The following is a 21,768-nucleotide window of genomic DNA, read 5'->3' on the forward strand; positions in this document are numbered from 1 at the left end:
GCCACTACTACAATATAAAACCGCTCACTCAGACAGGCGCCACTACTACAATATAAAACCGCTCACTCAGACAGGCGCCACTACTACCGCTCACTCAGACAGGCGCCACTACTACAATATAAAACCGCTCACTCAGACAGGCGCCACTACTACAATATAAAACCGCTCACTCAGACAGGCGCCACTACTACAATATAAAACCGCTCACTCAGACAGGCGCCACTACTACAATATAAAACCGCTCACTCAAATAATAAAAACAGCTTGAAAAAGTAGTGGAATGTTTTTTATTTTTATATACCTTTATTTAACTACGGTAAGTCAGTTAAGAACAAATGATTATTTTCAATGACTGCCTAGGAACAGCCTTGTTCAGGGGCAGAATGACAGATTTGTACCGTGTCAGCTCCCTTTCAGTTACTAGTTCAACGCTCTAACCACTAGGCTACGCTGCCGCCCCAATTAGTGTTTAGTGTGATTAGATAAGTGCGGCGTGTGTGAAGATTCCAATACTTTAACTTGTATTCAGTACAAATCACATTATTATGGAGGCACCTCCTCTAAGAGTATGAATCAGGCTGTTTGAGAAGGTTTGAATCCTAAGCAACCTGCATGTACAATAGACCAACATAGCTACTGTAGTAGGTCAAAGTTGTGTGCTGGAAAATCTTGGTAGAGCATGGGTGGAATAACATTGTGGGGCTTGTGAATTTCCTTTTTCTTCAGACCAATGCTTGCTTCTCACTTAATTATACTTATAGCCTTAGCTAGCCATCAGTGCTTGGTCTTTTATCACTTTACCCTCATCTAGCTAAGCCCGTAAACCTCCATGTGCCCTCAGGTGGAACTGCATCGTGACAACCCAAGGACCCCTACCCATGGCCGGTCACTCCTCTTCCGTCATAGGGAGCGTCATGGTGGTGTTTGGAGGGTCGCTAGGGGCCCGCCAAATGTATGTCATTACTTTGAGGAGCTTTTACCTTTTGAGTTTTCTGCATATTTTACTATGCTGTGCCAAACCAGACATTACAATGGAACAACCTGACACATCAGTTAAAACTTAAAATAAATACAGTTGTGGTGTAGCGAGACCATGTTCAAAGGTTGTAATGTGAATGTCTTGAAAGTAAAGGGAAATCATGTCATTAAACTGTTTTTTTCAATGTTGATATTTGTCTGTGAATCTGTCAAGGTGTGTGCTTTTGGCTCACTGTGTCCCCCTGCTCTCTCCACTGGTCCCTAATCAGGAGTAACGAGGTGTGGGTTCTGGATCTGGAGCAGTGGTCCTGGTCCAAGCCCACCATCTCCGGGCCCTCCCCACACCCACGAGGAGGCCAGTCTCAGGTCAGGATGATGTTTTTCCTTCACACCTTCTCCCCTCAATACCTCCATCACCCTCTACATATCTCAATTCCTGCATTTCCACCACACACCCTCCATATCCCCATCATGCACTATTTCAGATTAGTTAGTAAATACACTGCCATTCAAACGTTTGGGGTCAGTTATAAATGTCCTTGTTTTTGAAAGAAAAGCACATTTGTGTTCTTCATAATATCAAATTTATCCAAAATACATTGTAGACGAAATTGCAGTTTCTTTTTCTTTTTATGGAATATCTACAGAGGCCCATTATCAGCAACCATCACTCCTGTGTTCCAATGGCACGTTGTTAGCTAATCCAAGTTTGTAATTTTAAAAGGCTAATTGATTATTAGAAAACCCTTTTGCAATTATGTTAACACAGCTGAAAACTGTAGGTCTGATTAAAGAAGCTATAAAACTGACCTTCAGACTAGTTGAGTATCTGGAGCATCAGCATTTGTGGGTTCGATTACAGGCTCAAAATGGCCAGAAACAAAGAACTTTCTTCTGAAACTCATCAGTCTATTCTTGTTCTGCGAAATTAAGGCTATTCCATGCGAGAAATTGCCAAGAAACTGAAGATCTCGTACAACGATGTGTACTACTCAGCGCAAACTGTCTCTAACCAGAATAGAAAGAGTGGGAGGCCCCGGTGCACAACTGAGCAAGAGGACAAGTACATTGGTGTCTAGTTTGAGAAAAATGCGTCTCACAAGTCCTAAACTGGCAGCTTCATTAAATAGTACCCGCAAAACACCAGTCTCAATGTCAACTGTGAAGAGGCGACTCCGGGATGCTGGCCTTCTGGGCAGAGTTGCAAAGAAAAAGCCATATCTCAGACTGGCCAATAAAAATAAACGTTTAAAATGGGCAAAAGAACAGACACTGGACAGAGGAATTCTGCCTAGAAGGCCAGCATCCCAGAGTCGGCTCTTCACTGTTGATGTTGAAACTGGTGTTTTCTGTGAAGGAAGTAGTACACAGCATTGTACGAGATCTTCAGTTTCTTGGCAATTTCTCGCATGGAATAGCCTTCATTTCTCAGAACAAGAATAGACTGACGAGTTTAAGAAAGTTCTTTGTTTCTGGTCATTTTGAGCCTGTAATCGAACCCAGAAATGCTGATGCTCCAGATACTCAACTAGTTTAAAGAAGGCCACTTTTATTGCTTCTTTAATCAGAACAACAGTTTCAGCTGTGCTAACATCAATGCAAAAGGGTTTTCTAATGATCAATTAGCCTTTTAAAATTATACATTTGGATTAGCTAACACAATGTTTAATTGGAACACAGGAGTGATGGTTGCTGATAATGGGCTTTTGTACGCCAACGTAGATATTCCATTAAAAATCAGCCGTTTCCGGCTACAATGGTCATTTACAACATGAACGATGTCTGCACTGTATTTTTGATCAATTTGATGTTATTTTAATGGACAAAATGTGCTTAAAAAAAAAAAAACAAGGACATTTCTAATTGACCTCAAACTTTTGAAAGGGATCTGTCTGTGTTTTTACAGGGAATACAAGTTACCTTTTTGTGGCTCGTAAAGATGGTTATCTACATGTTTTAAATGTATTTTCTCCTCTCTCACAGATTGTGATTGACAACAAGACTCTTCTTATTCTGGGAGGCTGTGGAGGCCCTAATGCAGTGAGAGCCTATGTTCTCTAATGAAAGGCATTATTATTGTCCATGCATAAAAAGCTCTGCCCTCTTGTTTTGCTGTTTGTGACTCTGCACCTCCCTTCGCTCTCATGTCCCTGCTAGCTGCTGAAAGATGCCTGGCTCCTGCACATGGGTGCCCCACCCTGGACATGGCAGCAGCTGAGGGTGGAGAACGACGACCATGGAGCCCCAGAACTGTGGTGCCACCCTGCTTGCAGGGTATGTATGGCTCTCTGTCATCTATCCCCTGTCTCACCGCACTAAACACTGTTGGGATATTGTTTTGTAGGTTTACTTTCATCTCAACTTCCTTCATTGTTTTCTGTCGTCCATCCCACGCTCTCTCCAGGTTGGACAGTGTGTGGTGGTGTTCTCCCAGGCTCCGTCTGGCCGTGCGCCACTCAGCCCCAGCCTGAACTCTCGGCCCTCCCCCATCAGTGCCTCTCCTGGCCCCCTGGGCCCAGAGCCCCCTCGCTGCGCTCCCAGTCCCCTTTAAGGAGCGGCGCCGCCGGGGTCGTCCTGGGGGCTGTTGAGGAGGCCCCCTGTGTGAACGGCCGCTGGGGGACACTGAGACCACGTCCCTCGGCCAGAGGGGGTGCCAGAGAGGGTAGCCCCGGCTCCTCCTCTCAACAGCCATCCCCCTCCCAGGGGCCTGACAGCCCGCCTCTGCCCTCCCTCCATCCTCTACTCAACGGCTCATCCCCCTCTCCCCGGACCAGCCCTGCCCAGGATGCCTCCCCGCCCTCTCGCCCCCCTGTCTCCTCGGACTACGGCTGGGAGTCTCCCCCCTCAGCCACCCACCCCCTTTCTGAGGTACCCAGCACTAACGGCGTGCACACGCCTCCACCTGCCCCTGGCTCCCCACGCACTCCCCCGGGGGCCGTGTCCCCCGCAGCCCTGAGACGAGGCCTGGAGGCTGTCAAAAACCTGTCCTCTTCATCCTCCTCAAACCCCTTGTCCCAAGGAGCTGCTTCAGGAGGAAGTGGGGGAGGAGTGGCTTCAGCAGGAACATCCCCCTCTTCCAGCCCGCCACAGGCTGCTGCTGCCGGGTCTGATGGACACTCCATCCCGCCTATCGCACGGCGGCTTGGTCACCACCCGCCCCAGAGCCTGAACGTGGGCAAGCCCCTGTACCAGTCGCTCAATTGCAAGCCCATGCAGATGTATGTCCTGGACGTGTCCCGAGCCAAAGCAGCCGGTCTCGTCTCCTGGAGGGTTTACGGGAACGGCACCCCCGCTGCCGTCACAGGCCCCCCCGAGACCAGCCTTCACACAGTGGTCCAGGGTAGGGGCGAGCTCATCATATTCGGGGGCTTGATGGACAAGAAGCAGAACGTGAAGTACTACCCTAAAACCAACGCCTTGTACTTTGTGCGCGCTAAGAGGTAATGCAGCGATGGATGGGTTTGTGAGTGACGCCAAAGTGTTTGCTAGGTAACGGACGATCAAGCCATCCTAACCCATACAAGGGAAGTCAAACAAGGCCTTTTTCCTCTACCGCTGAGGATCGTGGGAAAAGAATGTGTCACACTAATTCTTGACGTTCCTCTCCCCTCTCACACTAACTTCTCCCTCTGCCCCCATCTTCCTATCACATAACTTAAAAGAAAATAACATTTCAGACAGTACATTTAATAAGACACTTGAGGATGTTGTTGCTATAATGGTGACTGTTGGATGAATGGGCATCCTGACCTCCCAACGTGTGTGTGTGTGTGTGAGACAAAGGTTGGTCAAATGGCCTGAGTGGACAGCAGTTAATCCCAAAATATGTAGACAGTTTCTTTTCCTCTTTGGTCGCCCCGCTTTGAACTTACTGAAAGAAAAGAAAATGGAACGAGCCTTGCGCTTGCTTACGAGGGCGCAACAGTGGACAACGGACTACCTTGCTTTTTTTTAAATCACTCTTTCAGCCTGCATTGTTTACATTGGAAACTGTGTGAGTGTGTGTAATAGCATGGATGTTGGTGTGTGTGTGGTGTAAATGCATGTTGATGGTTGTTTAGGGGGGGCTCGGGAGGTTGCTGCAGTGTACTGTGTAAGCATAAGAAAACAATAAAGGCCTCCATGTCTTAACTGTCAGGTTGTGTTTTATGTATTGTTTATTGTTAACTGAGGTTCCAGGTCTAAATCCTGCATTTATTGTAAGAATGAAAACCACCTCACAGCTTTTGTACATGATTGCACTCCTGCTCTTTTCACAATCTATACACCAATGATCTGATTGTGATGACATCACCTGTGTTGAAAATAGTGGTGAGAGTTATCACAAATAGCCTAGCACACAGTGCTCATAAAATGATCTTGATTTTTATCTTTGCACTAGAGGTGTAGTTCTTCTCGGAGACATTAATCAACCTTCAGTGGAGCGGCTAAGCTGATTTGTGTCCTGAAAGTATTTTGATTCTGGGCCATCACATATTTGGCCAACATCTTACAAAATAAAGGTTACAAATAAAATAAACCTTTAGACTTGAGGTTGTTTGTAGGGGTGCCAGGTAGGTTCTACCTACCAGAGAAAATATTGAGTTCTCCTTTCTTGTTTGGGAGGAAATGAGTCCCATCTGATCCGTCAAGTCTACACCAATACAAAGGACTCATGTAAAAGTCGGTATGGACATACTTTTCATAAACCTTTACAACATTGGAAATAACTTAAACTTGGTTCTTTTTGCATTACCAAAATAAACCATCACAGAACTGTGAGCTCTGGTTCCTCAAGAAACGTCCTGTACCTCTGGCCTAAGAGTCTAGCCCGGTAACCGAGTAGAGTGAACACACGTGACCTCAGTATTGCAATTGTCCTTTCATAAAGTGATGGGTAAACCCGGTCTCATTAATGCAATCAGATTGCGATCAACTCTACCACACAACAATAAAGAGTGTCACATCTCTGTAGTCTTCACTACAACTTAAATCATCACGGTATACATCACACCAAAACAAATTGAATACCACATGCAAAAAGTTGTGGTCAGTCAGACAATCCAATTCGCCAACAAATCTCCGTCTGGGAAAGGCCACGAAGAAACAGCGGCGACTGACGTAGATTAGTAGTCAAACAATAGACATAAGTAGATCCTGCGACACGGCTACTGTACACACTTTTTTTTACTACAAACAAAATAAACTGTCTCTTAACGAACTTCCAAGCTGAGGGTAGAACATTTCCTCTCTCGCGCCACTGTCACAACCCCACTTGCGCAGCTGATGCTGGCTATTTAACAGGGAATTAAAGGGGAAGCGCCCTATTGGAAGGAGAAGCACTGAGACGGTTCAGACAAATTCAGGGCGGTCACAACACGACTGACAGGAACGACTCCTGGATCAATTTTCTGATATTCAGGCCCAAAACAAAGGATGGGATGTTCTGATGGTACACTATTGATACTGCACTAGCTAAAGTCTAGGCCTCTAGTGGCCCCTGCGGTTATAGCCAAATCAAATGAATGGGTATGGGAAACACGATAAACTAACACGTTGGCATTAAAAGAGTAATTTTGAAACAAAAGCTATGTTCTAAAAGAGACAGCTTGATTACAGTACAATGACTGCTAAATCATCTATTGCAGCATTTCCCAATTGTCAAGGTCATTCCCACATGAAAAAATGCTCGATCATGTGTAGCACTTACTATAGAATGTTTTAGTATACTGTAGAATACTATAGTAAATACTACAGTATTATCCAAAGAAACGATTGTAAATATTACAGTAATGTCTGCAAAAACACTACACTTTTTAGCTATAGTAAATACTGCAGTATTTAATTTGAATATACCCTGCCCATTCCCTCCCCCATATCCCAATTTGTGCCACCCATAAGTGAGAAACCTACATGCCACATGTATAGATAATGTGTCCCATACAGGTTATAGAAAATAAACATTGTCAATAGAGAAATACAGAAAACAATATAAACCAGAAATCCAACATCAGTAGACCATCCCCTCACCCGCTCTGTTACTATTGAAGAAATGAAGAATAATTTGAAAAATGAAAAACAAAGCACCAGGGGAAGACAACATTGACAGCACATTCATCAAACAAGCACCTGATGAATACCTGCACCTCCTTTCTAACCTCTTCACCACATCTCATGGAAGGCTATTTTCCCGTACCTTGGAATTCTGCAGTTGTCACAATGATTCACAAACCTGGAAAAGATCCATACAACTGTCACAAGTTATAGACCAATCAGCCTCCTCAGTCATGTCGGGAAGCTGTGTGAGAGTACTCACCCAAAGACTGAGCGGCCACACTGAGGAAATGGGCCTCCTTGGAATCCACCGAGCTGGCTTTAAAAAAAACAAGATCAACTACCAATAACATTCTAAGACTATATAAAAATATATATTTTTTTACAAAATACAAAAGTACAAAAAATGTGTGTGTATATAAAAGTGTGTGTATATAGGTGGATGCATTCCTTAGCCCCAGCCCCAGCCCCCTCTCCCGGCACACGGCTGTCAACTGTAATTTTAATGAAGTTGCTTTTAAACACAAACTTATGTCAGGAAAGGAAAAAAATAGAGTAACTAATCTATGCCTGTTCTAATAAAACCTTAGTGCACTTAGACTCGGGGGATGCTTTGCTTGACCACACCCTCCTTACTTGCTCCTGGTCTGCCCTGCCTCTTCCACCAAATCTTTTGTTTTTAATGTACAGAAAAGAGCAGAAGCTCTGAGCTGCCCAATCAGGTCTATTGCCTATTGTCGTTGTAGAAAAGAGCAGACGCTGTCAACTATTGTTCAGGCCCCAGTCCTACCTACTTACTATTTTAGTATTTCTCCAGTAGGTTTCCTCAAGGAGAAAGACTCCACTTTATTTCAATGATAATAAAACAGAAACACTATAGTAAATACTACAGTAATGTCTGCAAACAAACTACAGTAAATACTACAGTCTGCAATAACATGACGGAAAATACTACAGTGTACTACAGTCTGCAAAAACCTTACAGTAAATACTACGGTATACTACAGTCTGCAAAAGGACCATTAATTACTATAGTATATACTACAGTTTTCCTTTACTGCAGTACTTATACTATAGTTTACTGTAAATACTACAGTATTCACTGTAGTGTTTTTGCGGACTTTAGTTTGGAAAACACTACAGTGAATACTACAGTAAAGTCAGTAAAACACTAGTCAGTACTATAGTATTTATACCATAGTATACTATAATATTTTTCATGTTGGGTGTTGTGATTTGTTCATGAAGAAATCATTTTATCACCTAATAAAAAGCATAAACTGGCGGACACAAAAAAGTTGGTAAAGTTGCCGGCTAATGGCGAGTAAACTATATCAAATGTATTGGGTAAACCAGTTTTTTACCAACCATAATTGCCTACCACCATGACTATGATATAATACCAGCCTAACTTTAATTAGGGACCGAGTGTAGTAGCCTATAAATGTGTCTCTTCTTTTGTTGTGGTTCGCAGATAAACCTGTTTTTCCTTAACACAGGATTAGGAATCTTACTAGACAAATATCTAAACCACAGTATCAGAAGCACAGCAGTGGTCAATATGCTTTCCCCTTTTTTCCTGTGTGACACACTTCCACTCCACCCCCTCTCTCATAACTATAACCTTTTACCCAGAGAGAATCAATAGGACCTAGGCAGGGGACAGAGCTGAGCTTTCGATTGGAACAGAGCATTTGAACAAAGCAGGGGATGTGGTGAGGTGTCGGACAGGGTTGTCTGGATTGGTTCTGGCCTAAGGCAGTAGGAGGAGACTTTCACAATGAATGGGAGTTCTGGGAACACATGTTTACTGAAGTTGTCTGGCTGTGCAGGGAAGGGAAGCAGAGAGAGGAAAGGAACACAACAAGAGTAAGATCTGCTTCATTTGCTATCAGAAATGTAGACGTTTGTAGATATGTGCAGATTATACAGAGTCACTCTGGGGATCAGACTTCAGTGTCTTAAGTGCTTGATTTATAACTTGTGGGCCCTCCTTACGTCCGTAATTGTAGAGTTAGTATATGTATGTGTGTGCTGTTATTGGAAGTTAATGTGTATTTTTCTTTGTACAACAAGCTGTAAAGTGACCAAACTGCAGAGGTAGAAAATATGAGTGTTATGTGACTGAGTTTTGTTGAGAAAAAAATGTAGTGTCAGCTGTCCTCTTTCCTCACTTTCTCCTGTTACATATTATTTAAATAAAGGGAACCAAAGAAGCAACCAAAGCAAGACATGTAGTTCTTCCTCATAACTTCTCTTTCCAACTCATAACTCCTGATAACACCTCTACATAACTCCTGATAACACCTCTACATAACTCCTCATAACACCTCTACATAACTCCTGATAACACCTCTACAAAACTCCTCATAACACCTCTACATAACTCATCATAACACCTCTACATAACTCCTCATAACACCTCTACATAACTCCTCATAACACCTCTACATAACTCCTCATAACACATAACTCCTGATAACACCTCTACATAACTCCTGATAACACCTCTACATAACTCCTCATAACACCTCTACATAACTCCTGATAACACCTCTACATAACTCCTCATAACACCTCTACATAACTCCTCATAACACCTCTACATAACTCCTCATAACACCTCTACATAACTCCTCATAACACCTCTACATAACTCCTGATAACACCTCTACATAACTCCTGATAACACCTCTACATACATAACTCCATCATAACACCTCTACATAACTCCTCATAACACCTCTACAAAACTCCTCATAACACCTCTACATAACTCCTCATAACACCTCTACATTGCACATGTAGACACCTCTACATAACTCCTCATAACACCTCTACATAACTCCTCATAACACCTCTACAAAACTCCTCATAACACCTCTACATAACTCATCATAACACCTCTACATAACTCCTGATAACACCTCTACATAACTCATCATAACACCTCTACATAACTCCTCATAACACCTCTACATAACTCCTGATAACACCTCTACATAACTCCTCATAACACCTCTACATAACTCATCATAACACCTCTACATAACTCCTCATAACACCTCTACATAACTCATCATAACACCTCTACATAACTCATCATAACACCTCTACATAACTCCTCATAACACCTCTACATAACTCCTCATAACACCTCTACATTGCACATGTAGACACCTCTACATAACTCCTCATAACACCTCTACATAACTCCTCATAACACCTCTACATTGCACATGTAGACACCTCTACATAACTCCTCATAACACCTCTACAAAACTCCTCATAACACCTCTACATAACTCCTCATAACACCTCTACATAACTCCTGATAACACCTCTACAAAACTCCTCATAACACCTCTACATAACTCATCATAACACCTCTACATAACTCCTCATAACACCTCTACATAACTCATCATAACACCTCTACATAACTCCTCATAACACCTCTACATAACTCCTCATAACACCTCTACATAACTCCTCATAACACCTCTACATAACTCCTGATAACACCTCTACATAACTCCTGATAACACCTCTACATAACTCCTCATAACACCTCTACATAACTCCTCATAACACCTCTACATAACTCCTCATAACACCTCTACATTGCACATGTAGACACCTCTACATAACTCCTCATAACACCTCTACATAACTCCTCATAACACCTCTACAAAACTCCTCATAACACCTCTACATAACTCCTGATAACACCTCTACATAACTCCTGATAACACCTCTACATAACTCCTCATAACACCTCTACATAACTCATCATAACACCTCTACATAACTCCTCATAACACCTCTACATAACTCATCATAACACCTCTACATAACTCATCATAACACCTCTACATAACTCCTCATAACACCTCTACATAACTCCTCATAACACCTCTACATTGCACATGTAGACACCTCTACATAACTCCTCATAACACCTCTACATAACTCCTCATAACACCTCTACATTGCACATGTAGACACCTCTACATAACTCCTCATAACACCTCTACAAAACTCCTCATAACACCTCTACATAACTCCTCATAACACCTCTACATAACTCCTGATAACACCTCTACAAAACTCCTCATAACACCTCTACATAACTCATCATAACACCTCTACATAACTCCTCATAACACCTCTACATAACTCATCATAACACCTCTACATAACTCCTCATAACACCTCTACATAACTCCTCATAACACCTCTACATAACTCCTCATAACACCTCTACATAACTCCTGATAACACCTCTACATAACTCCTGATAACACCTCTACATAACTCCTCATAACACCTCTACATAACTCCTCATAACACCTCTACATAACTCCTCATAACACCTCTACATAACTCCTCATAACACCTCTACATAACTCCTGATAACACCTCTACATAACTCCTGATAACACCTCTACATAACTCCTCATAACACCTCTACATAACTCCTCATAACACCTCTACAAAACTCCTCATAACACCTCTACATAACTCCTCATAACACCTCTACATTGCACATGTAGACACCTCTACATAACTCCTCATAACACCTCTACATAACTCCTCATAACACCTCTACAAAACTCCTCATAACACCTCTACATAACTCATCATAACACCTCTACATAACTCCTGATAACACCTCTACATAACTCATCATAACACCTCTACATAACTCCTCATAACACCTCTACATAACTCCTGATAACACCTCTACATAACTCCTCATAACACCTCTACATAACTCATCATAACACCTCTACATAACTCCTCATAACACCTCTACATAACTCATCATAACACCTCTACATAACTCATCATAACACCTCTACATAACTCCTCATAACACCTCTACATAACTCCTCATAACACCTCTACATTGCACATGTAGACACCTCTACATAACTCCTCATAACACCTCTACATAACTCCTCATAACACCTCTACATTGCACATGTAGACACCTCTACATAACTCCTCATAACACCTCTACAAAACTCCTCATAACACCTCTACATAACTCCTCATAACACCTCTACATAACTCCTCATAACACCTCTACATAACTCCTGATAACACCTCTACATAACTCCTCATAACACCTCTACATAACTCCTCATAACACCTCTACATAACTCCTGATAACACCTCTACATAACTCCTGATAACACCTCTACATAACTCCTCATAACACCTCTACATAACTCCTCATAACACCTCTACATAACTCCTGATAACACCTCTACATAACTCCTCATAACACCTCTACATAACTCCTGATAACACCTCTACATAACTCCTGATAACACCTCTACATAACTCCTGATAACACCTCTACATAACTCCTCATAACACCTCTACATAACTCCTCATAACACCTCTACATAACTCCTCATAACACCTCTACATAACTCCTCATAACACCTCTACATAACTCCTGATAACACCTCTACATAACTCCTCATAACACCTCTACATAACTCCTCATAACACCTCTACATAACTCCTGATAACACCTCTACATAACTCCTCATAACACCTCTACATAACTCCTCATAACACCTCTACATAACTCCTCATAACACCTCTACATAACTCCTGATAACACCTCTACATAACTCATCATAACACCTCTACATAACTCCTCATAACACCTCTACATAACTCCTCATAACACCTCTACATAACTCCTGATAACACCTCTACATAACTCCTCATAACACCTCTACATAACTCCTCATAACTCCTGATAAGTTCCTTCATTATTTTACAGGCTCTGATGTCTCTCAGGTTGGGCCAGATCTCTTGGCTGGACTTCCTCAATGATCATTGCACATGTAGACATGTTAGCTCAGTGAACAAACACAACCCTTTAACCCATGAGTCTAAGGGCTATTAGCCCTTACAAACACATTGAATAACAGATTTACTACATGGAACAACAGATAGTCCACCCAAAAATCAAAAGGAAGTTTGTTCTGAAGTGTCTGCCATATATCTGTGAGATATAAGAAACAGGAAACATTATTATTATTATATATATTTTTTAAACATATATTTAACCCCTTATTGTTGTGGCACTAAACAGTCTCCTTATAAACTTCCATTCATTTTTTCAACTGGTACCAGGGGACGTTCAGACGAGTCTTGTGAGGCCTGTTGGTCTCCTAGGGGAAAACAACCAACATGTACGTGTTCGTGAGAGTCCCGCCTTTACACAGAGGGGTGACAGGCTCTGCTGTCTCTCAAGTTGGGCCAGATCTCTTGGCTGGACTTACTCAATGATCATTGCACAAGTTAGCTCAGTGAACACACACAACCCTTTAACCCAATTCCTCAATGTTTTCAAGGACATTGAGGACCTCAAGATGTAACTATACTTATGGAGAGACTAGCATGAGGCATCTAAGAACATCATCCCAGAAACACTGAACACCAATGGCAGAGGAGCACAGTAACAGGAGCACAGGTCACATGTGACGTCATATCAGGCATATCAGGCAGTAATCACTGACCTCTTCTCATACCAGTCCCCGTCAGCCGTACAGTTCTGACCTCTGTTTCCAAGATTTCATGATCACATGCACCATACCCAGTAGTACACTCTATACCCTCTCACCCATCTGGAAGCCCTGACATAGACTGCGCAGTAGGTAGACTCATCACCCAGGACACCATTGGACACTCCGCACTTCAGAGATGACTGGTACCCAGCTTCTAAACTACCCTGCCACAGACTCTCCCTTCAGGTCTCCCAACTCCCACTCTATTCAGCTCCATTCAGTTGCCATGACATCCCAAATCCCCCCTCTTTCCCAGGCCGCCACGGTCACCTCGCCGCAGCTCCCACTGGCCCTGTGGCCCCCGCTGGACTTTGCCTTGGGTTCGTTGTCTTGCTGCGGGGCCTGTGTGTTCACTAACCCCCTGGAGGTGGTGAAGACGCGACTGCAGCTGCAGGGAGAGCTGCGGGCGCGGGGGACCTACCAGCGGCACTACCGCGGGGTGGTCCAGGCCCTATGGGTGGTGGGTAGAACAGACGGGCTACGCGGGCTGCAGAAGGGGCTCTCGGCTGGACTGTTGTACCAGGGTTTGATGAACGGTGTGAGGCTGGGTTTCTACTCCTACTGTGATGCCGTGGGTGTCACTGCAGCCCCTGGAGGGAGTCTGATGTCAGGAGCCATTGCCGGGGCTCTGGGTGCCTTCATCGCCTCTCCTGCCTATCTGGTGAGTAGCATGTTTGTTTTGTTGTTTCTCTCGTAGTCAATAGCTTTGTAAAAGGTAAAGAGGTTTGGAAGGCACTTGGGGTCATAATGTACATACATAACATATATAGCATCTACAGTATTTACAGTGTGACGTCCCTCCCACTCTGTGTGCTGGGATCTCCTGTTTGGTAGTCTGCTTGTTGCAGGAGGCCAGTGGGCAGAGCAAGAGGATCGTCAGCTGATGTGGCGCACCTGGGCAGGCTTGGCCTGCAGGCTATAAAGGGAGGCCACATCAGCCAACACTCTCTCTCTTCCCTGACTGGCAGGCTGGCTTCCACCACCTTGTGTCTGTTTTCACCATATAACACCCTCTCCACTCATCCACACACTACATACACTACTGATCCTACAGACGTCCACAGCTTATGTTACATTGTTGTATTTATTATTATTTAGTTTAATACATGTATTCCTTTATACATTTAAGTCATGCGTGGTCTCCCTTTGTTGTTACGAAATATGAGCCAGGTTGTAACAACAGTGTTGACCCTACATTGTAAAAACTGATAAACAACAGCAAATCAGCTCAAATTGATTTTAATTTAGGAAATCTCTTCCAAAGTTTCCCCACAGAATAGATAGATATACTGTATGTTATCGTATACAAACGTAAGCAACGTTTGAATTGATTATGTTTTAGTCAAATGTTAAATCTGTTTGGGCTTCTTGCCGTCAATTTGCAGTCTACAAAATATTTGTAATGATGTTCTGGCCCCCTGACCATCCGCTCAATAAAAAATCGGCCCGCGGCTGAATCTGGTTGATGATCCCTGTGTTAAGGACAGACGCTGGGAGACGAGAAGCAAGTACAGGGAGTGACCATTTAATAAACAATGGACATGAAACAGAACCTGGACAGCGTCTGGACAGGGGAAAACAAATCGACAATAATGCTGACACTGGGAACAAACTGAGAACAGACAGATATAGAGGGGCAAACAACAAAGTGAAGGAGTCCAGGTGAGTCCAATGAGCGCTGATGAGCGTAATGATGGTGACAGGTGTGTGTAATGATTCCGTTCCAGAGAGGCGCTCGTGGGCGCCAGAGCGCCACAGAGGGTGAGCTGGTACAGGCGTGACATCCTGCCCTACAGTATGTGTCCCAATTTCACAACAAAGGCTTTTTGAGCACTCAGTGCATCATACCTTATGGAGTATAAATAGTGTCATAAATATTGCACCAGCCATGTTCCCTGTTATGAGAACCTGGTGCATTAGTGCAGGTACTGTAAATACAATTATAAACTGGGTGGTTCGAGCCCTGAATGCTGATTGGTTGACAGCCATGATATATCAGACCGTATACCACAGGTATGACAAAACATGTATTTTTATTGCTCAAATTACGTTGGTAACCAGTTTATAACAGCAATGAGGCACCTCGGGAGTTTGTGGTATTTGGCCAATATACCACGGCTAAGGGTTGTGTCCAGACACTCCGCTTAAGAATCAAATCAAATCAAATCAAATTTAAAGAACAGAAGAACAACCCTAAGCCGTGGTATATACCACACCCTCTTGTGCCTTATTGCTTAAATCTATCAAGTCAGCCAGTTCAGCATGTTACGTATCATGTTATGTTCAGGGATGTGATTGTTACTGTGCGAAGGGCAGTGGCTTCTACAGTGGCTGTGTATTTCCCCATGCGTTCAGGCAGTTGCCCCTCACTTGTATAATAACCCATATAATAACCTAAGGTGGCCCTCATATACTCATGCTACTGTTGTTGTTGTCTAGGCTGCATCTGTTGCTCAATACATCAATGAGCCGCATAATCTCTCCAGCACTCTGAAAACACTATACATATAGATATGTTTCTGAGTATCTGGGTCACTAAATATACCTGGCATGCATCCACTTCCAAGCACTACCCAATATACTTCCCAGCACTCCCTCCTGTCCTTTTTGGCAGTGTATGAAGGTAAGCGAGACAGAATGATAGAAAGAGATTTCTGATTACACCCGGTATGGGAGAAAGACCAGGGAGGGCTCGGCCTCCGGAGTATGTGTGCATGTATACTGTGGGAGCCAAACTCATCTCAATAACCTAAGCAACGGTCATTGAGAGAGCGAGAAAGTGAAAGAGCGAGAGAGATGAACAGTGAGGAAAGACACATGTGAAATTGAGATCATGGGCATCCTGAAGGGGTGTGTGTGCAGAGTGCTGAAAAATGTGTACATGTTGTGTAACTAATACCAGGTGTAACCACTGAACATTGTGTCTCTATATATTGACAGGGTTGTGCTTATTTAATTATAGGGTGATGTACTGCAGAGGCTCTCTTTGCAATGCTGTGTATGTCAAATGTGTATTCAATACATTGAAGAATCTATGTCTTATATTTCCTCCACAGGTGAAGACACATCTGCAGGCCCAGACAGTTGAGGCCATCGCAGTGGGTCACCAGCACAACCATCAGGTGAGGGGTGTATGCGTGTGTGTACATGTGTATCACATGTGGATGCAGGACATCTGTTCCCTGTGTTCAAGACCTGCCAATAATTTGTTTTTGTATTTTACCATTTTTCTCCCCACTTTTGATCTTGGTCTCATTGCTGCAACTCCCCAACGGGCTCGGGAGACGAAGGTCGAGTCATGTGTCCTCCGACACATGACCTGCCAAACCGCGCTTCTTAACACCCGCACGCTTAACCCGGAAGCCAGCCGTACTAATGTGTCAGAGGAAACACCGTTCACCTGACTACTGAGGTCAGCCTGCAGGTGCCAGGGCCGCCACAAGGAGTCGCTAAAGCGCGATGAGCCAAGTAAAGCCCCCCCATCCAAACACTCCCCTAACCGGGACAACACTGGGCCAATTGTGCACCAACCTATGGGACTCCCGATCACGGCCAGTTGTGATACAGCCCACTATCGAACCTGGGTCTGAAGTGATGCCTCTAGCACTGCGATGCAGTGCCTTAGACCGCTGCGCCACTCGGGATGCCCCATGCCAATACATTTTTAATGATGGCTCTGATATTGCAAAAATCCTGTATTAACACCCTTTCAGTTTCAGAGGTAGGGGCAAACTTGCTTTATTTTGTCTTGGTACTCCTCTCACACTTGGTCCTCGGGACCCAAGGGGTGCATGTTTTGTTTTTTGTCCTAACACTACACAGCTGATTCAACTGACCAAAGCTTGATGATTAGTTGATTATTTGAATCAGCTGTGTAGTGCTAGGGCAAAAACCAAAACATGCATCTCTTGGGGTCCCGAGGACCCTGCAGTGAAGCTCAAGGCAATGTATAGATCTAAGGTATGCAGGTTTTCTACAGTAAAGTCAACTGGTACAATATCCATTTGTGTTTGCCATAGGCTGAAGCAATCCAATACCCTGACACACTATCATTTGTGGGCAAAATGTCCACAAGTGATGTAAGTGCAGAGTTCATAACTTAATAGTAGAAAAATGTCCATACTTTCCATTTGAAAACACTTTCATATTCAACAGCGAGAAGCACTAGGCTATGTATGGTAGCCTACACATGTGGTTCGACACTTCAACTTTTCTCCCTCAAAATGAATCTGTCTTCTTCTGAATTTGCTTTACAAGCCAGTTGCCTCTAGCTACAGATTACTAACCAGCAAGCCAGCAGCATACCACCCTGCATACCACTGCTGGCTTGCTTCTGAAGCTAAGCAGGGTTGGTCCTGGTCAGTTCCTGGATGGAAGACCAGATGCTGCTGGAAGTGGTGTTGGAGGGCCAGTAGGAGGCACTCTTCCCTCTGGTCTAAAAAATATCCCAATGCCCCAGGGCAGTGATTGGGGACACTGCCCTGTGTAGGGTGCTGTCTTTTGGATGGGACGTTAAACGGGTGTCCTGACTTTCTGAGGTCATTAAAGATCCCATGGCACTTATCGTAAGAGTAGGGGTGTTAACCCCGGTGTCCTGGCTAAATTCCCAATCTGTCCCTCAAACCATCATGGTCACCTAATAATCCCCAGTTTACAATTGGCTCATTCATCCCCCTCCTCTCCCCTGTAACTATTCCCCAGGTCGTTGCTGCAAATGAGAACGTGTTCTCAGTCAACTTACCTGGTAAAATAATGGATAAATAAAATGTAAAAAATAAAAACTAGAGCATACCTCTCCACACCTTGTGGTAAAAAAGAAGTAAATCACTTTAACTGATGGAGGATCCCCTTTCCCTCCCTCAGGGGGTGTCGAGTGCCTTCGCCAATATCTACTGGCGGGAGGGTGTGGTGGGGCTGTGGAGGGGTGTGAACGGGGCTGTGCCTCGAGTCATGGTGGGATCAGCCACCCAACTGGCCACCTTCAGCTCCACCAAAGAATGGGTGGCACGCCTGCAGGTAACTATAGAAACCATGTATGCACACCCAGACTGTGTTGCCTATTGCATTACAAGCCAGGTGTCACACATGCAGATGGCAATCATAGTACAGTACCAGCAGATAAGAATCGTGTTTATAGATTAGGGTTGTCTGTTATTGTCATGCAAAATACTGCCGGTCTCACGGTAATTGGCCGTTAATTAACATAAACATGTTTAGCAGCCCCAGGCCTCCACTCATACAAGCTTCAAACAAACCGCTGATGCACGCCTTTTGAACATCTACATTGAAAAAAGTATAATAAATCAATTTAACATACACCATCACAATAAATCCATTATTTATTTTAGTCACGTCTAAATAAACATGATATGAAGAAAATGTATTTCTGAAGAACAGAATATAAGTTGGCCTACTGTATGTTATCTGGCTATGCTCCATGCCATAGGCTGTAGGCTTCTTCATTAGCTGACAAGATATGCATGCCATTATTTTATATTACATGATTTTAGAGTAAGAAGAATATAATTGAACTTAGCTGAATAAAATAGAAAGGATATTTTTGCGACTCTGGAGCGAGTGCGCATATGAAGTTGCTATGTTGAATGTACAAGTGATCATTTGAAACAAGTCCTATAAAGTAATAGCGGGTACTATATAGTACTAGTGAGCCAAGTTAGACATGACTTACTATGCACTGAATGGAGCTGTATGCATGCTACTGAGTGATGCTGAAGTAGACTTTCTAATCAACAATACCTAGCTCTTATATGGAATAAACCAGCCCATCATCACCATAGAAAGCTCTGTCCATTTCGTTGTTAGGCTTTGAAACAACATCCACAACGACCATGTTTTACACTCAGTTTCAACCTGCTGTTGAAACTTTTTTCTTCAAATTGATCGTCACGGTGAGGGGAGTTGTAAACGCAGGATACTGTTTTGATGACGTGTTTCAAGTGATTTTCGATTGCATGTGCATTGATGTCAGAGTGGTTAGAGGGAAAGTAGAGCCCTGAGTACCAGGCCATTAACGACCTGGTGGTCATTAGCAAGTTGGGTACTACCAAAGCATGTCCAGAGTGCTAAAAGGAGAATGCCGTGACTCAATGGCCATGTGGAATTTTACTGCAGTCATGACTCATGACTGTCGGTGTGGTCATAATACAGTGACCAGTCCTAATCCAGAACGATTGATTGTTTCTGAGTTGATTGTTCTTTTACAAGGTACATATGAAATAAGAAGCCAACAAGATATGAATAATCAGGCACCCCTACCGTTAGTTGATTTCTCTCTGTGTCTTTGTAGTGGTACAGTCCAAACAGCTGGCTGGTTGCCTTGACAGCTGCCTGTATCAGTGGAGTCGCAGTGACAATCACCATGACCCCGTTTGATGTCATCAGCACCCGCCTCTACAACCAGCCAGTGGATGAGCATCATAGTGTGAGCCTTTTTTCAATATCTTGTTGTCTTTCACCCATCATTATTGGCATTGCCCAATTCACCCTGATATTCCCTGGCCTCTCTTGGCTTCTAAGTACCTTTCCTTCTCCATATACTGTACACCCCTGGCTCTTAGCTGTTCAACTCAAATATATATAAATATCTATACTGTAACTATCTATAGCTGTTGAACTCACAGTTTTATCCTCTGCCTCTCTTGCCTGTCTGTTAGGGTCGTCTGTACCAGGGCTTCTCAGACTGTCTGGTGAAGGTGTGTCGGACCGAAGGTGTGCTGGGACTTTATAAAGGCATGGGTCCTGTATTCTTCCGCCTGTGCCCTCACACCATTCTCAGCATGCTCCTCTGGGACCTGATGAGACAGAGAGCCTTCCAGGACGTCCAGAACCAGAGCTGAAGAGAAGAGGATATTCAGTCAATCCTAGATGACAATTGAAGTTGAATTTTAAAATAATGATTAATTACTAAACCCAACAGGTTTTGGTCTGTTGCCTTCGTCAGAGCCAGACCTGAGACCGAGGGCCTCATACTGTACATGGACAGAGTTGAGGTTTAATAATTGACAGGTCCATTGGTGGAGAGAAGGAGAGACATGGAGGAGTAGACACTCTTGCACTCACTCAGTGGTTGACAGAAATGATACATAATGGCTTGACATACATCACTTAACTTAAACAATTTGTTCCATCTCCAGTTTATTTGACTGACACTGCAAGTTCCTGGACAGTGATGATGTGGAAGATGAGGCTCACTCCATGCCTAAGCCTTAAAGGGGCAATCTTCAGTTGCTATATACATTTTTGGACTTATACATAAATTATATGTATCCATTGATTCTTAAAGAATATAACTTATAATTTCTCCATGAGCTTAGTTCAAATGGAATAGCCCATCAGAACCCAAAATATAAGCTTGTTTTACTCCAGTGTTTGTAAACAAAGTGTAAATGTAAATAAACACTATATATCCTCAAAACATGGTTACAACTATACTTTTGATATCATGGATGGTCAGTCCTTGCATCCATAGTTCTGTCTATGGATTTAAGAGTGGTTACATTTCTCCAGCCACATCCTTCAACTTTGACCAAAACAGGAATCAGGGGAGGTCTCTTTTATCTTTTTTTTTATGGATCCAACTGCTGATTGCCGCTTTAAGATCAAAAGTCAAACTGTGCACAAGAAGGCCCATTATTAATGAAGCAAGACGAAGGTTGGTCAGATCAACAATTCTGTGTAATTATGTGGTTTTTATTCTAGGTTAGTGACCTAGATCATTTCGAGGCAACAGTTTTACTGATATTTTTGTGTGATATGTGTGAAAATAAAAATGCTTTGACTTGTGCATGTCTGAAGATGAAAAAAATGTAAGATAATTTGAACTAATTGAAGTATATGTATAATTGTTATATTGAATTGCCATTAATAAAGACCATTCTACTTTAAAATTGGAATACACATCCGTTTTAATATTCACAGACCCCATTGACGGCAGAGATGAGTACCCCAGCCTAGTTTCTGAGAATGCATTTTTTAAAGACAACAGTCTAATCTAGCAGATTCCCTTGATGCAATTTCAGACAATCATCTATTGCAACCCCTTTTGATCACGAAACATCTAGGCCTCCTCGGACAGGGGGGCACACGTCAGACCACAACCATACGACCTTTGAAACTTCAACACGAAGAGAACACACAAGTG

General features: G+C 43.2%; 2 protein-coding genes across 7 annotated transcripts in view; both read left to right on the top strand.

Moving 5' to 3' along the window:
• The window catches only part of LOC115142906 (F-box only protein 42-like), a 28,762-nt gene extending 23,647 nt beyond the window's left edge, over positions 1-5,115 (top strand). Inside the window, 6 exon segments of the mRNA XM_029682774.2 lie at positions 842-952; positions 1,248-1,344; positions 2,962-3,018; positions 3,136-3,252; positions 3,383-3,503; positions 3,506-5,115. Of these exon segments, the coding sequence (XP_029538634.2) occupies positions 842-952; positions 1,248-1,344; positions 2,962-3,018; positions 3,136-3,252; positions 3,383-3,503; positions 3,506-4,422 (1,420 nt within the window). The 3' untranslated portion in view covers positions 4,423-5,115.
• Positions 5,116-8,682: 3,567 nt separating this feature from the next.
• On the top strand, positions 8,683-21,520 carry LOC115142923 (solute carrier family 25 member 34-like). 6 transcript variants are annotated; one of them, XM_065003041.1, is made up of 7 exons: positions 8,685-8,880; positions 13,174-13,232; positions 13,395-14,268; positions 16,664-16,729; positions 18,471-18,623; positions 19,915-20,049; positions 20,282-21,520. In XM_065003041.1, the coding sequence occupies exons 3-7, from the start codon at positions 13,744-13,746 to the stop codon at positions 20,462-20,464; spliced, it is 1,062 nt and encodes a 353-aa protein (XP_064859113.1). In that variant the 5' UTR covers positions 8,685-8,880; positions 13,174-13,232; positions 13,395-13,743; the 3' UTR covers positions 20,465-21,520. The 6 variants fall into 6 exon arrangements, with proteins under 6 accessions (XP_029538657.1, XP_064859113.1, XP_029538648.1 ...); XM_065003040.1 differs by having other exon boundaries at positions 8,799-8,880; positions 12,818-13,232; XM_029682797.2 differs by lacking the exon at positions 13,174-13,232 and having other exon boundaries at positions 8,683-8,880; positions 13,864-14,268.
• Positions 21,521-21,768: the final 248 nt, after the last annotated feature.

Source organism: Oncorhynchus nerka, linkage group LG2 (genome assembly GCF_034236695.1).
Source record: "Oncorhynchus nerka isolate Pitt River linkage group LG2, Oner_Uvic_2.0, whole genome shotgun sequence".
Classification (NCBI taxonomy): Eukaryota; Metazoa; Chordata; class Actinopteri; order Salmoniformes; family Salmonidae; genus Oncorhynchus; species Oncorhynchus nerka.

Excerpts from the sequence above, each read along its gene's own strand:
- LOC115142923 (XM_029682788.2), top strand. The coding sequence starts at position 13,744 with ATGACTGGTACCCAGCTTCTAAACTACCCTGCCACAGACTCTCCCTTC. Across the intron at positions 14,269-16,663 it reads TCGCCTCTCCTGCCTATCTG|GTGAAGACACATCTGCAGGC; the intron begins GTGAGTAGCATG and ends TTTCCTCCACAG. Across the intron at positions 16,730-18,470 it reads GTCACCAGCACAACCATCAG|GGGGTGTCGAGTGCCTTCGC; the intron begins GTGAGGGGTGTA and ends TCCCTCCCTCAG.